This window comes from Pituophis catenifer, unplaced genomic scaffold, assembly GCF_029215685.1.
Source record: "Pituophis catenifer annectens isolate HBS135680 unplaced genomic scaffold, rPitCat1.0.hap2 SCAF_1, whole genome shotgun sequence".
NCBI lineage: Eukaryota > Metazoa > Chordata > Lepidosauria > Squamata > Colubridae > Pituophis > Pituophis catenifer.
The window spans coordinates 119,282,952-119,299,236 of NW_027256881.1; the positions used below are offsets into that span (position 1 = coordinate 119,282,952).

The 16,285-nt window shown below is 35.6% G+C and overlaps 1 protein-coding gene across 1 annotated transcript in view; it reads right to left on the bottom strand.

The window, feature by feature from the left end:
- Positions 1-16,285, bottom strand: part of ADGRB3 (adhesion G protein-coupled receptor B3) — a 487,840-nt gene that overhangs the window by 138,241 nt on the left and 333,314 nt on the right. The window contains exons 16-18 of the mRNA XM_070954680.1: positions 8,445-8,571; positions 6,778-6,881; positions 3,201-3,303 (exon numbers count right to left, since the gene is read on the bottom strand). Coding sequence (XP_070810781.1) covers positions 3,201-3,303; positions 6,778-6,881; positions 8,445-8,571 — 334 coding nt within the window. The remainder of the gene's footprint in view (positions 1-3,200; positions 3,304-6,777; positions 6,882-8,444; positions 8,572-16,285) is intronic.

Genomic DNA, 16,285 nt, shown 5'->3' on the forward strand with positions numbered 1-16,285 from the left:
TACTGAGGTGGCTCCATGGTTATTAATATCTGCTCTTAGCCTAAATAGCTGTTCTCTCTTAGTATTGAGTTTTTAAAACATTTTTAAAAAGTTTATAAAGGCAATAATAATTATTTTTATACAGTACGTAACTATTTTATCCTTGTTCTACATTGCCCAGAGTCATTTATTTTTGAGATGGGCAGCTATATAAATTTGATGAATAAATTAATGCAATGCAATGAAATGAAGATGAAAACACCTTGAAATAATAAAGCAATATTCAAATTCAGCCAGGTTTGAAACGTAGCTCTTGACATGCTACACAAAGCCTGGCATGACCTCTGAGCCACTAGAAGTTGCATAATTCTGTTCTAAGAGAAGATGTTCTTAAATAAGGCCATCGTTCTTCTTGAATAGGAAAAAATAGAACAAGATGTCTCTTTCCAATACTGCTATTAAAAGAGACACAGGAAAATGTGCAACTCTTCTATTCACTTATGAATAAAAGTACAAAGTCACTTAAACTGTAATCCTGAATAAGGATTTGTTAGTGTAACACACACTCAACTTATATTTGTCTAGATATATTTCTTCTGCAGAAAGCTTAGGAATCAACCTAATTCCAGATCTAAATATTCTGAAGTGCTTAGTCAAATAAACCATGTAGGAGAACTAAGAATGCATATCTAGTTTCAGTTCTGCATTTTGAACGGTTAAACACACACTTATTTTCGTTAGATGGAGTGGTAACCTCTCCCAAAGTTAAATACACAGCTGAATTATGGATATATGTGAAAATCCAGCATAAAATTATGCAGAAAGCATGAAGTTAAGCGGGTACATGAGCTCAGAATTAAACACCACTGATTTAAATTGCATTTTGCTACTAATTAATAAATGAATAAAGACACATGTTAGATAGAATATCTTATTCTACCCTTTAGCCATACAAAATTCTTTCTTAGCAAATTATAAGAGACTGTACAGATCAATAAGTTTAGGAATCAAGGAGAAAAGAAACTTTTTGTGAAGAGAGGAGAGGAGAGGAGGGAAGGGGAGGGGAGAGGATATATAGGGTTGTAAATTTATGTTGGTTTCATTGTTAAGCTTGTGGTGGGTGAATGGGGAAGAAAAGGGGCAAAGAAAATCCACCAAGTATTTAAAATACTTCCTAAAAAGAAATACATTTGACACAACTGTATCCTCCCTCACCCAACTCTCTATCCAGTGACTTTCACACAGGCATGACTATTTCTTTCTGCAAGATAATAGGTGGGAAAGATCCACAGTTGACAGTATATACTGCATATCCAATACAGTATTTATCTTTGCTTTGAAACAACGTGATATGCATAGCAAAGTGACTGGCATGTATATAAAATTGAGCCTGTAGATGAATGAAGGCAGCATCCATCTGAAGACCTGAGTCATGCATTCATATTTCAGAATTCATGGAGATCAACTGATTTAGGCAAACAGTGAAAGTGATCACACTGTGCAGGGACTTTCATAAAATGGGTTAGTTTGGGGACATCCTTCTTTCACAGGTATTATTGCTGGATAGCTGTTTAACTTTCTTCCTTCTACCTTGTACTGTCATTTGCACGTACTTCTTCATGTGCTAATTTAATTAAGAAGCCTATCCTATGATTTGAGATACTGCAATACTAAGGATTGGAATGGTCCAGGTGGAATAATGAACTTTCATTCTACTGCATCCACCAATGCATCTTCAAAACATTATAGGTCTGTGAAACAATTTGATTTTCTTTTCTTGAACAATGTGATAAACCAATGGTGAAATTACCACTGATTATAATAAATTGGGACAGCATCTCATCTGCATATAAACTTGAAAGATATAATGAGATTCATGAAGGTAAATGTTACAAAGAAATACCTAAAATTGTTAATTATTTTGAGAGAAGGAGAGATTGGGATCAACAGTGCAGCTAATGTCAAAACATTTATCTTAGCTCCTCAGCTTTACTTGGAGTGACAGTACAATCCCAAACATTTGTTATGGTTCATGCACTGCAGAACAGGATCTGTGCAACTTGCTTGCTCTAATGATAAGCCCCTCCAATTATGTCTTTGACAATGCAACAGCTCTTAGGAACAGAGTATAAATCACCTTTATTCTTTTTATACAACTAATCTTTAGCTAAGTAGTTTCTCAACAGCTGGAAATAGTAATATGAGCAGTAAATCACAGAATTGACAATTGGAAAGTCATAGATTACAGGGTTCACATACTAGGTCCACAAGAAACCTTAAGTACTAATTTCCTTAAGTCTTTTAAACATTAAAATTGAAGGAATTAGGAAAACACAGTTCTTGAGATTATGTTTGGGTTAAACTCTGAATTTACACAAATGCTACATTTCACACCTGTACAAATTACTATGGTTGACTCAGACTACTTAGAACATCTCTTAGTCTGATACATAAACTAATAGAAAAATAGTTGAAATTAATCTTATGCTTATGTATGAAATGTATGTATTAAAGTAAATATTATTAAAGTCAGCAAAACTATTGTGCATTGAGTTTAGAATCAGAACACCAGTGTTGTCAATGAATTTCCATGTTTCAGGTCAAGAAAACGGAATTTATGCTTGAGAGTCATATCTCATTAAAAAAAAAAATCTTATTTTTTTGGCCAAAACTAAGCAAACACCATTAAGATAAAAGGAAAGAAACTGAACAACGCAGGCAAAGAATATACCAACAATCTCTTTTATGACAGTTAATCTAGTTTTGCTTTAACATTCACCAGATATATATGTACATTCAGATGTTCAAGTACACTTTACTTTCTAAGAATTTATCTGTCTTTATTGAATGCCAGTGTGCTAAGAAAAGACAAAAAAACATTGTAGCACTATTCATTATAGCTACTGTCATGAGGCAGAATATATGATTTTGATGCATCATAACTTTGAACTTTGAAATATACGTATGTTTGCTTTTGAAAGCACCAATTATCCAGAAGGAATTACAGGAAATGGAGGTTTGGAAGGGAAAAACATTTTCAACAAAACATGTTGAATCTTTTTTTCTACTTCCTAATATTTCACAAGATAACTGTCAATTTCTGCAAAGGGTCTTTTTTATTTTTTTGGTGGTGGTGGTTGTTGTTGCCAAAACTGAAAAGAACCCAGCTGTACAAAAAACAGATTGCAAGCAATTAAAATATAAAGGCAGTTTAGTCATACCTTATTATGTGTCTGTGTTTGTCCAACCAAAATGAGAATATTTGATGATATAATAGATAGGCAGAAATTAATTAGGATTATGGACCTCTCAGATCTGATGTACCTGTCCAAGTAAACACACACACATACATACACACGAAAGATTTTTTTAAAAAATGTATTCCATATCAATGTAGTAAATTCTTATTAAAACAAATCATTAATACTGATAATTTTTAAGTATTTAATAACCATTTTAAAGCATAAATATAACTTCAGTAGTTTAAAATTAACTTTTTAAATGAACATCTAAATGAGTATTTAAACATTTTTTAGTTGGCATTGTACCGACTAATAATAATTAATATCAGCATTGGGAACAGAGAAACAAAGAATTTTCAATAACATTAAGAAATTAGCAACACATATGGGTAGATTTTGAAGTTTGCAATCTCGAATTATTTTGATACTGAAATTAGTAGATACTCTAACATCCACTTCAAAAGGAGGCAGCTGTTTGAGTGATTGCAGTCCACTGGGGAATTATTTTTACAGATGCCATAGAGAAATGACTATGAATTGAATTAAGTATGAATGATAAATTTACTCATGTCCTTCCCATTCTCATAAGACATACAGTGGACCTTACTGGAGGATTATGCTCACAAATGCAGTAGGAATATCTGAATGGATATTCATATGATTAACAAAGCTAAATTGATGGTTATATAGAAATGGATTATTCAGATTCAAAATGGAACATTGTTTGCCTAGATTTGTTTCACTAATTAAAGTACTGCTTAATTATGTTTTACAAAGTATATAGACATTAGATGAGATAACTCATTCCATTGCTAAAAAGTTAATCTTGCACAAACTTAATTTTAGTAAATTAATAACATCTCATTTATTTGATGGACAATCATGGCTTTGTCATTCAATTTAAGAGAAAGTTCATAATATTTTGTACATGTTTATAAATATGTTGTAAAAGATACATTTTCATCCCCTCTGATAATTATACGAATAAGTTACAAATCTTGATATGATTTTTTTAAAATGAGGATTGATGTTTCAAGTCACCTCCAAAAACTGAATCTGGAGTAAGCACAGGCTCAAAAATTATAGTAATGGGGTATATTTATAAATAGTTTCACAAACTCCATGTTCTACTGTAGCCACATGCCTCATATCTAACGGTTTGAGGATAATGGATACTCAAAGTTATATTGGGAAGACAGGGAAAGTTTGCACAAGCAAACTTCCATTAATGTATATTTTGATCTAAGATGGGGTGTCAAGCTCGCCGTTGTCACAGTGTTGTCATGGCATTGTCATGTGATGTATCACAATTTTTCCCCTTCATTAAACTGGGTGTGGCCAGTGTATGATACATCTAGGCCACAGGCTGCGAATTTGACAGCCCTAATCTAAGATATTTGCTCCTAAAATGGTGAGTTTCATAGAGAGTAACTAGAAAGTTTAGCAGTACTAAACAATTTAAACTTCTTCAAAATATCATACTTTATAAAATATATTTAGTATGTAAAGATATAATTTATTTTCTTAATTCAGTAAAAATTATTGTAACTACCTGATACTGCACATTGGATATTGTGGTTTATATATATATAAACATATTTGTCCGAATTATGCAAATCCTGTATGAAACTTGATTAATGAAAGACATCATTTTTATGTTGAAAAAATATTTTGGATTATACCAAACTGAGTATATTCTAAAGCTGCTACAAAATTTGTTTTTATCAAGGAACTATACTACTATTTGATTTGCTCAATCAAAATCTTAGATTTACAAGGTTTTTTTTTTTAATATGAATCATTCCCAAACAAGTAATTTTGCTACATGGTTACTGAAGAACATAATGAGTAATTTTACAGAAGTATGAAATAAAATCAATTTATTACAGACATGATGGGCTACCTCTGTATCTTAAAGGGCCCTGGATAATGCTTTTTCAAGTGAACACACGAAGTCTCCTAGTTCTTCCCTCTGGACAGTTTTTTTGCTCCACTGATTTTATTTATTTTATTTTATTTATTTTATTTTTATAACCATCCATCTCACTAAATGATTCTGGGTGGCATTATCTCACTTTCTTCCCTCTGGTCACTCTACTGATGTATCCCTAATCCTAGTTTCACATTACTTTCATTTTAACACAGCCAAAGATATAGTCATAAACATACCTTACAGTATTTATAATTCAACTTTAGAGCCACTTGGACCATAAATACTGTAAAACTCCACAGAAGCCATCCCCGTTGCCCCTGGCCATCACTTCGAAACAATAAGGCACAGGAGGCATGGTGTTTTACCCTTACAGTTTACACAAGCTAAAACTATTATGCTTGCTACGTTCAACTTCTGATAGCATCGTATTTTAGTGTGTTCACCTACACATTTTAATATATGTAGATGTATTCATTTATTTATTTCCTCAGTGTCATGCATGAATATATATTAGTGATTAATAATAAACTAGTTCTGAAGTGTTGTTTCTTCTGAATCAATTGGATGAAGCATCTACTTATTCAGATGTCATGGGAAAGAATAATCTGTAAGCATGCTGTAATTCAGTATCATTTTTCCTTTCAATGGTTACTTCATTTCCCCCCCCTTCTACATTGCAAATGGTCATCTCTCTCAAATTGGGATTTTTTCTTTGCTTCCACTGTGAATGTGATCTAAGGGACAGTACATACAATCAGTTGAATCTCATGTGATAATTGAGGATGCATTCAATTAGTGAAAATCTGTACAAAAAAAAAAAAAAACTTTCAACCCCACAATTACTGTTGGTGTGTGGAAATCATTATGAGGTGTCTCAAATTGTGTCTCTGTACTTGTGTATTCATGGGAGCATTCATTGTATTAAGAAAAAAATTGAATATATGCAGTGGTTTAAAGATAGAACTTAGTGAGGGCCTGTTATGCAATAAGCAATATTGTGCCACTGAATCAACAAGAACTAGGATTACATTAGTGGGAATGCTGAAGTACTAGGAGTACTTGTCACTCAATTGTTTTGTTTACCATAATGAATGATGGTCTCAAATTAGAGCTCCATATGGATCTAGGCTTCTCAACCAAAGGGATAGAGGTACACACATATCTTCATAGAAGTGAAAGGGATATTCTTTGAATATAATGGAAATGTGTGTTGCAACTTCAGCACTCACAAAGATTTTTTGATCACAACTGATGTCCTTAATGTAATTAAAGAAAAAAATAGATATTTAATCATGAGTGTTTTTTTATCAGGGCAACCTGGTCTACCCGAATATGGGATGGAGCATACTACTTCCGCTTTCGCCTTTCAGCCCCAATCCAGGATCCTTTGCAGGAAGTCACTTTCGCAACAAACTATTTTTGTGTTAACTTTATTTCAATTGTCGGTAAATATAAACTTAATCATGAGTAGCACAACCTTAACAACAAAATGTAACATTTTAAACTGAATTATTTGCATATTACAATATCTAATTAGCAACTCTTATAGAAGAGACACAGACTTTTATTTAGAGCAGAAAAGCTTCTTTTGTAGTTTTACAAAGCCACTTATCAATTACATACCTCCATAGTGCTGCATAGACAACTGCTAGGGTGATCAAAGCCAAGCATGAAAGGCCACTGCCTACTATTAGGGTTACTGAGGGAGCACCAGATGATTCCATGATCTGTGGATCATAACAAATATCTATCAGAGGAAACCATATTCTAATAACTGCAGCAAAAAAAAAAAAAAGATGTTGCAAATCTAATTGGTACATAGCTATTTCATGTCAATGGAATTACCAGTAAGCAGCCATTCCTTCCTACTTTAGCGTCAATTTGAGACTGTAATGCTTTTAAGCCCCTGAGATTTCAGAATACCAAGTTAATACCTATTGTGGCCTTGAATAGGATCAAACCCAATTTCACTCACCAAATAAAGAAATAGTTTTGTTTCTTTCCAAGAAGGTTAGTGATATCAACAGTTCCATGGGAGGCCATTATATTTATTGCCATTACAGATTTTTAGCTTTAGAAAAAGAGCAACAGTTTGGAATTACATCTTCCCTTGAAAGCCAAAGTAATGAGCTGAAGAAATAATTTGGCTTATTTTGACAAATTAAATGCAGTTCCTTATCCAATACTTATGACCAAACTTTTTTGACAGTACAATAACTTTGCCTTAAAGCTATACATTTTTTCTTGTGGCTTTAAATGGATAAAAGAAACACGTATGGGAGAAATTAACAAAAACACATAGAATAATTGAAAAATCTGGACCTTTAAAACAAACAGACAAAAATGTCTTCTTCTGTTTAATATTTTCACAGTTGAAGAATAAATGACCTTGAGGAAGAAAAATCTTTTTTAATTCCACCAAATATACCTCATACATATCAGCACTTCTACTTCTTTTATCAGTTTTTTTAACTGCAAAATGTATATGTCATTGGCTAATTAAACCAAGAAGTTTTCAGAGATACCCTGCTTGATTTAGCAATATGCTGCTGAAAAGCCTAAAGACTCCAGTGTAAATTACATTTTATCTAGATATGATGTGTCATCTAGGCAATATAAAATGTATTGCTTAAAATGGATTTTGAGTTTATTTCAGTCAGACACTTCTAGGTTACAGGTAAGATGATTGCTGACTGTACACTTAACACTGTTTCCCAAAGGTTGCCCAGGTACTTGAAAATCTATTTTAATAGTCAGGGCTTTTTTTTAAAAAAAAAATCCATACATAGTTATTTTTAGTTATTTTACATTTTTGTTCTCATTTTATGCATATAGAATTGTCTCTCATAAATGTCAACAAATAATATATATTCCCTGTACTGAAAACGCACAACTGCAATCTGTTTAACAAGAGTGGCTAGGTCCCCTATTCTACTGGCACTAATGATCAGAAATATCTCACCCATTCCTATTTCATTAATTTATTCTTAAATGTAATCTATTACAGCTGCTAAATTTCCTCTTTACAAATAGGACCTGCTCGACATCTGAAACTGATAGTAGCTGTTTATGTGGCAAAAATCGGTAATTCATTTCCATAAACTGTAAGCTACGAGGGAGAAGATCCAATCTCTTTCTGACCCGCAGCAGTGATATAATTCCTGAATACAGGTTACTGAAATATCTCTGGAGTTAATCCGGAATGCATTAAAACATTCTCCCAGCCTTTCCATTAAACTCAGGGATTTTTTTTTTTTTTTTTAGTTTCCCTCCCCTCCTTTGTTACTTACTATTTCTCTAGGTTGCTGAGCCAAAATGGCGAAGGTAGAGAGACGATCACATAAGCATTTTGTATGGGATGCATCGGTAAGCACAGTTTTACATCCCTGGGTGGACCAGGTTCCCAAAGAGTCGTTCCTGCAAGAAGAGAGAGAGAGAGAGAGGGAGAGAGAGAGAGAAGAGGGAGGGAGGATGAGAGGCAGAGGGGGAGGAGGAGGAGGAAGAGAAAGAGAGAGAGAGAGAGGGAAAAAAAAAACCGGGATAATTACGGCGGGCGGTCAATTCCGTGAAAAGAAAAGGCAGTTTAATTGAGAGCAGAATCTAGTGTGGGTTCCCGGACAGAAGAGATCTACTTGTTGTTGAATAGGACTTAATTTAGATGCATCTCCAGCTGTACAGTAATGCGGGGGGGGGGGGGAGGAATAGAGGCGGCGTGGAGAGGTGGGGGGGATAGAAGGCAAGCAGGCAGCTCTGCCGAACGCAGTGAGCTGTCCAAAGCTCTTGGTGCTGAAACCACATCCAGCTTCAGAGTTTTTTCTGCCAGCCAGAGAAGCGGAAGCTTTTCTCCGCCGTCCGCCGCTTCCCTTAAACTGCTCGGAGCACTGCAAAAACTCATCGTGGGGGGAATAAAACAAAAGCCTCTTGTGGCGTTCCCTCTCTCTCCCCCCCCCCCACGCCACCCGCCAGTGCATACCATCGCTGCCTGGGTCTGGCTTCACACGTATGTGAGGCTACAACCTTTCTCTCTTTCTCTCTCTCTCTCTCTCTCGTGGACGCGTGTGCAATTTAAATGCGGATGGCCGTGAGATATCTGCCTGATTAAGACTGATTTGAGATTGGCCGATTCTTAGGTCTTCCTCTGCTGCTCGGCTACGCTCGTTGCTGCTGCTGTTAAGGTAGAGATTCTCCTCCGGTTGGGTTTTTAACGTTCAAGCCTGAGGATTTCACCCTGGAAACCGGCAACAGCATTCCTCCTCCAACTCTTCCTTCCTTCCTTTCTTTTTCTTTCTTTCTTTCTTTCTTTTTTTTTTTTGCCGCGCCTCTAGCAGTGGGGTGGATTTCAGCAGGGCACCACATCTTCAAAGGGACACCTGGTCGCCCTCCAGACTTCCCCCTGTCCAACTCGATTTCATCCTTTCCCTTCCCTCCCCTCTCAGTTCCAGGGGTATTCGGGAGTGGGGGGGGAGAATGGTGGTTGGGAGTATTAAGGGATCTCTCTCCCCCAACGCCAGCCCCCACCGGCAACCTTTTGGTTTTGCTTTTTAAAAACAATCACCTATCCCTGATTAGATTAGCCCTTTAAAAAGACAAAAGCTCCTGCTCAAATCTTCCCAGCAGAACAATAAAATGGTACCAACCCACGTTTTCCTTGTGCGGAGAAAAAGAACGAGGCAGGAGTGGGGGTGGGGTAGCAGAGAGAGAGAGAGAGAGAGAGAGAGAGCGCAAGATATTAATCTTGCCTTCGTGTGAATTAAAGGCATTTGGGGAGTGGGGGGCTTTGAAAGAACTCAAAACTGCTATCACTGATTGTATGTATTGCATATTAAAATGGGATATTTTCCTTTTCCCTTGCATCCCTCTGCATAAATAATCTCTCTAGCCCACCTCAGGTTCATTGCCAAGCTTCGTATGCAGCTATTCACATATTGCCTAAGCTTCTGCTTATGCACTAGTGGGAGGACTCTGCCAGGAACAGCAAACTCTCTTACTTTCCCTCCCCAAGGTCCTTAAAATAAAGAGAAGCTGGAGTGGAGGAGTGAAAGCTTTCGCCTTCAAATACCACCCCCTTCTCTCTGCCTTTGAACCACCTGCTTTGGATTTCCCTCTTATTTCACGGGCATTATTGTAAACAGCAATCCTTACACACTAGTCCTTTTTTCTTTGAAAGGTATATCATCCCAACCCACTGTGCACCACCTTATTCTTCAATGCCCTGCAGGTTCATCCTTTGGCATTATAAATACTTTCAAGACCAGCCTGTAAAATAATGCTTAGCCCTAGATGTCATTTAACTATAAAGCAGAAGACTATTTATTAAAAACGTGGAAACTACCACTACTAAATGTATCTGCCACAGATGAACCGCACATATTTGTTGTATTTGTCCTCCTGAATATTGTTTTACTTTGTCTTGTGCTGTTCAAGCACAAATGAAATACATTTATCAGAGATGATTAAATATTCAAGAAGATGCTAGTTTAAGGGAAACTGATATGGCTTAACACATAAAAATAATGTTCAGTTTTCAATTCAGTTCAATTCAGAGGGGTGCTTAACAGGGCTGGACTAAACATGGAAAGTACTGGGCCGCAGCCTAATATTTGGTTGAAGGCTACTGTTTTCAGAATATGATGGTTGGAGCTGGGAGAGCTTGTTTGATTGCCATCATATTTAAAATGCAAACTCAATCCACTGTGAATTAGACCATAAACCTCAACCAATAGGGAAGAAGGAAGAAAATACAAGGTTTGTTTTACTTAAAACCATATTGTCTATAATGCACACTCATGTCCATCTTATTAAGCTTAGATAATTTCTAGATCATCCGCTTGATGGCTAAAGTCTGCATAGAAACTAGAAACTAAGAATTCAAGTCTTCCTGTAGGGGAAAAAAAACCTAACTTGGATGAATAGATAGAAATCTAAAAAAATTATTTAATATCATCAGCCATAATTCATGACACTTCTTAGGAGATGTACAAAGTTCTGTTTATATAACCTGGATTTTTGTGGTCTTGTTGTCTACATTGTACTGCTTTGGACACCAATTCACCACTATATCCAGTGATAGTAATGGTTTGTTTGGTAACCAAGGGAAAACAGGAAGAGAAGGAGCCCTGACTGCAGAATCTAATAAAGTCTATTGGTTAAATGGTTATTGGGCTTCCAAATTAGCAAAAGGCCTAATTTTTATGTTGTTTTTGTGACATGGCTTTCTCTTCCAAAACCATTTTTGCTATAGTTGGTTCACATCTATCTCTCATAATGTATAGGGTGCCAATAATACATGCAGATACTTCCTATATAAATTTCAAGGGCCTTGAGAAAGACATGAAAATGCAATCAAAGCAGTCAATTTGTTGTATGACTTTGATGCCTTAATGATGAAACTTGGAAGCCAACCATGTCGTTCCATTTATTTAAATGGTCTTCCTCTATTTAAGTGGAATGATACACTTAGTACTATATACGAAGCGTTATAGCATTGCTTCTCTATAAGATAGGCTTGCCTAAGATCATCCATTAAGACTATAAGCAAACCGTGAAATGATCCAGAATAATGTTTGCTCCTGATTTGACCACTGCATTGTACATGTGGAGGATGAGAGAGATTAGGATACCTCAAAAAATGTATTACAAAAACAGGACAAGACTAAAAGTTGTGCATAACAATGACTATAATTTCAATAGATTAACACAGGATTGAAAAAAAAAAACTTTTATTTTCAAGTCAAAGTTTTTTCCTTATATAATTTGATTAAACATTCACCTTAGCTGTGCATGACTGCTTTTCCCCTAAGTGTTACTCCCCTAAATAAAATTTGCTTAGAATGCACAACAGCGGCAGCAGCAGCTCCTGGAAAATTGTGCCACCTATTGTTGCCTGAATCCATCTGTATTTTTGATAAACTATCTTCTTCTTTCCAAAAAGCTAATACTGAAAAGGATTATTTCTAAGGTTTAAGTCATATTTCCACACAAGACACTTTCATCTGATGATGGGAAGCATCCAATATATCAAGGAACTATAAGAACAAGAAAAACAACCACAATTCAATTAGAAAATGAAGGACGGTGCTATCCTTTGCATTTACACTTTGATCTTTCTCCATTAGTTTCACCACCTAATTTTGGGAATAGTTATCAGAAGGGACAAGTAGAAAAGTCTTCTTAATTGAGTGGAATAAATCTTGCTTTACTGTGGCTCCAGTCTAAGGCCCATTCAATAACTGAAGGTCTATAAAGGAATATACAAGTGCAAAGGGAGTAAGGGCACACAACCTATACTTGGAAGTATAGATACTTTCAACTATTCATATAAATACATTTGAAGAAATCACAGATTTGGAGAAGTGTATGAAAACTTTACCTCTTACACACACACTCAAGCAAAACCATTGCAAAGCCTAGAATACTCATAAAATAAGAATCCAGCGCCTTACTGAACTGGAGAGATCATCCCCAGCAAAGCTATGATTTGAATGCTGCCCTTGTCATGATTGGAGGGAGCAATAATTGTCAGATCTTTGCTCCCTCTACAACCTTCATTCTTCTTTCAACATTGCTCTGAAGAGTCCTTCAACCTTCCCAATTATATGTTCAATGTCAGAACACAAATAGGGGACTATAGAGGTTGGGAAACAATGAAGATTGCTTTCTTCCTCGTCCCATTAGCAGAAAAGTTCTACTGGCTTAAATTTTTTTTGTGGATGGAAGAAACATTCCTGTTCACAGAAGACTGACTCTGGAGCCAAGCCAAAGAGAATAATTAAGTTTGCATAATAACATGACTAGTTAAATTTATCACGCAATTTCAGTGTTCACAAAATATATTTTTGAGTATGTACTCAGAACAACTTTTTAATTATCCTCCTTAAATTCTATATATTTTCCAAATGATCTGTCTACAATTATAAATAGACTAAATAATGTATAATTTTTTTAAAAAAATGAAAACAAATCTGGAGTAAATGGGATATATGTGATTCATTTAGCCCAAGTGCATCTTGTTACTTCTATAGGATCCTGTATCTATGGCTTTTCGGTTCCTTATATTAGTGGCTATTTTGGTTTCACCAAACTTACGCTATTTTAAAAAATATTGTAAGCCAATCTTTCTCTACCTAATGCTCTCCAGATTTATTGGGATTGGAACTCCCAGAATTCCAAAGCAATGGCCACAATGGGCTAGTAATTCTGGGAATTGTATAATGAGCCCTTTTGGAAGACAAAAGATATGCTAAAAGTTAGCAGCATCTGGAAGGGCACATCAAAAACAGAAGATAACAGAAGCAGCATGATCGCTTAGGGTCTGCCTCTTTTATATAGGCACTGGCCATACAGTACATGTGTGTATGAAGGGAGCTTGCATGGTGATTCCATGTTTTGCCATTTTTGACACACATATGCACAAATACTCTTGTTGCTATGGCTGCTGATGAAACAGTTGTATTTTGGAATAGCTGGATAGATACTTAAAAGTCAGCCTGTATATATGTTCCACTCAGGTCTTTGGTGAGGAAGCAGGAAGCCCCTCACTTCATTGCTCTTGTCAGTTTTTGTCTTTTATTTTTTTAGGATGTTATTGTAATTTCTTTTATCGTTGCAAGCTGCGCAAGGCTGTTGAGAATTGGACAACTTACAAGAAACCTTACATATTGTGAAAATATTTACATACCCCTCGCATCCTGGACAGAAAATGTTTCAACTCCTACCCTCAAAACTATGATATAGAGCACTGCACACCAGAACAACTAGACACAAGAACATTTTTTTCCCGAACACCATCACCTTGCTAAACAAATAATTCCTTCAACACTGTCAAACTATTCACTAAGTCTGCATTACTATTAATATTCTCATCATTCCTATCACCCATCTCCTCCCACTTATGACTGTATGACTGTAATTTTGTTGCTTGTATCCTTACAATTTATATTGACTGTTTCTCTATGACTATCATCAAGTGTTGTACCTTATGATTCTTGACAAATTCATCTTTTCTTTTATGTTTCACCGAGAGCGTATGCATCAAGACAAATTCCTTGTGTGTCCGATCACATTTGGCCAATAAAGAATTCTGTTCTGTTCTGTTCTGTTCTATTCTATTCTATTCTATTCTATTCTATTCTATTCTATTCTATTCTATTCTATTCTATTCTATTCTATTCTATTCTATTCTATTCTATTCTATTCTATTCTATTCTATTCTATTCTATACAAGTTACGCGTGAAATTCTTCCAAAAGAATCTTGGGAAATATAATTTCTAAGAGTGAAAAATAATTTACAGAACTGTCTATGAGAGAAGCTATATAAAGCAGAATGCTACAATTAATGCTTTGTGATATCATTTCACCAGATCTCCACAAGTCCTAATTGATCTAAGAAAGGTGCAATTTATTTCTTAGCTTGTATAGAAATCTCATTCTAAGCTTTCGAGATATTAGATGGTTCTAACTCAGTGGCAGTGGCTCTTCTTTAATGCTCTCAGCCGATGCTCACAACTGCTACAAGAAAGGAAGTGCTGTTGCCCATTATATGCTTACATGGAGCCCAGTCGCCTTTATAATTTTGCATCTCACAGGATGACAAAGTATTGATTGTCTAATTAGTTGCTTTCCAGAGATGTAACACAATACAAATTGTGTATTGAATAGAAGCACATGTTTTCTCTTTGTACACAGCGAAGCTTTTGTTTATCTGGAATGTGGGAGTTAACTCTGGAAATAATATTTAATTGCTAAAGCAAAAGCGGGGAAATACAATGAAGAAATGATGAGTTATTTACCTGTTAGCTTTATTATGTAATGCAGCCTTCACAACATGATAGTCTCAACATCTCTTAGGTTATATGTCTTCTATCATCCTAGGCCAATATGGGGGAATACTTAGCTGATGTAAGGCAATTCTAAAATCATGTAAGATGGATGTAATTCTAAAATCATGTAATTGGAGGAGGCTGCTTTAGGAGTCTTTTTCCCAGTGCTGCTGCTTCCTGGGAAGTCTTTTTCCCAGCGCTGTTAAGATTATATTGATTTTAAAAGTCACTCACATCTATTGATATTAAATGCTGGGCTTCTACCCAGATTTTTTGTTTTGTTTTGTTTTAAAGCACAGATGGTTCAGCGGAATTTATTTGGCCAGTTTCAGAATAGTGGCTCAAATTCACAACCCAGATAAATTTGTTTGGATTCTCTTCTGCTCTAGGATAAAGTTCATATAGCTCAACGCCATTGGAAACTGCCCTATTACTGTGACTAAGAATGAACTTTAGTGAGTATCAAAAAAGCCAGAATATGGATTCTGAAAAATAATCAAAGTGCCCTGTTTTGTCACTTTACTTTTGGATAGAATAGACTTACAGCTTTATACATACTGTAACTGTAGTTATGTATCCTAATTTCCATAATAATACAGTGTGTATATTTGAAACTTACCCCATAATCAAGAACTGTGATCTTCGGATCATCTTTTAGATATTTCATATTTAGATCTTCACAGAATCATAAAATATGACGATTGGAAGGCGTTTCAAGATCATCTAGTCTAACTCCCTTTCCAATTCAAGAATCCGTGACTATAGCATCCTCTGCAAATAGTCATTCAGCCTCTGATGAAACACCTCCATTGAAGGAGACCTCCCTCCCTCCCAACATTTCCTGCCAAGGCTGCCTGTTCCATGGCTAAATTGCTGCTACTAACAAAATGTTTCCTGATGTTCAACCAACAACATGTATTTCCTTGCCTTTTAAACCCATCGTTTCTTGTTCTGTCTTTGAAATAGCTGAAAAATTCTTCCTAGTATTATTCATCTCACTCCTTTGGATATTTGAATGCAGCTGTCATGTCTCCCTGCAATCTTCTCTTCTCCAGGCCAAACCCTCAGAAGTTTTCAACCATTCTCTGTTTTTCTTTCCAGGACCTCAGTTTTATTGAATTTATTTCTTTTGAGATTAATGCAGGTCCCCGCTATTAGATGGGGAACCAATATTGTGGACCTGAACATATGCTATACCCTCTGCAGGCTGCTCATCCTAATCCTACTTCTAGTCAATTGTTTAGCAATTTGACAGTACATCTTGCCATGTGCCAATAATAATATGGTAGCATCCATAATAAAGCCAATAATA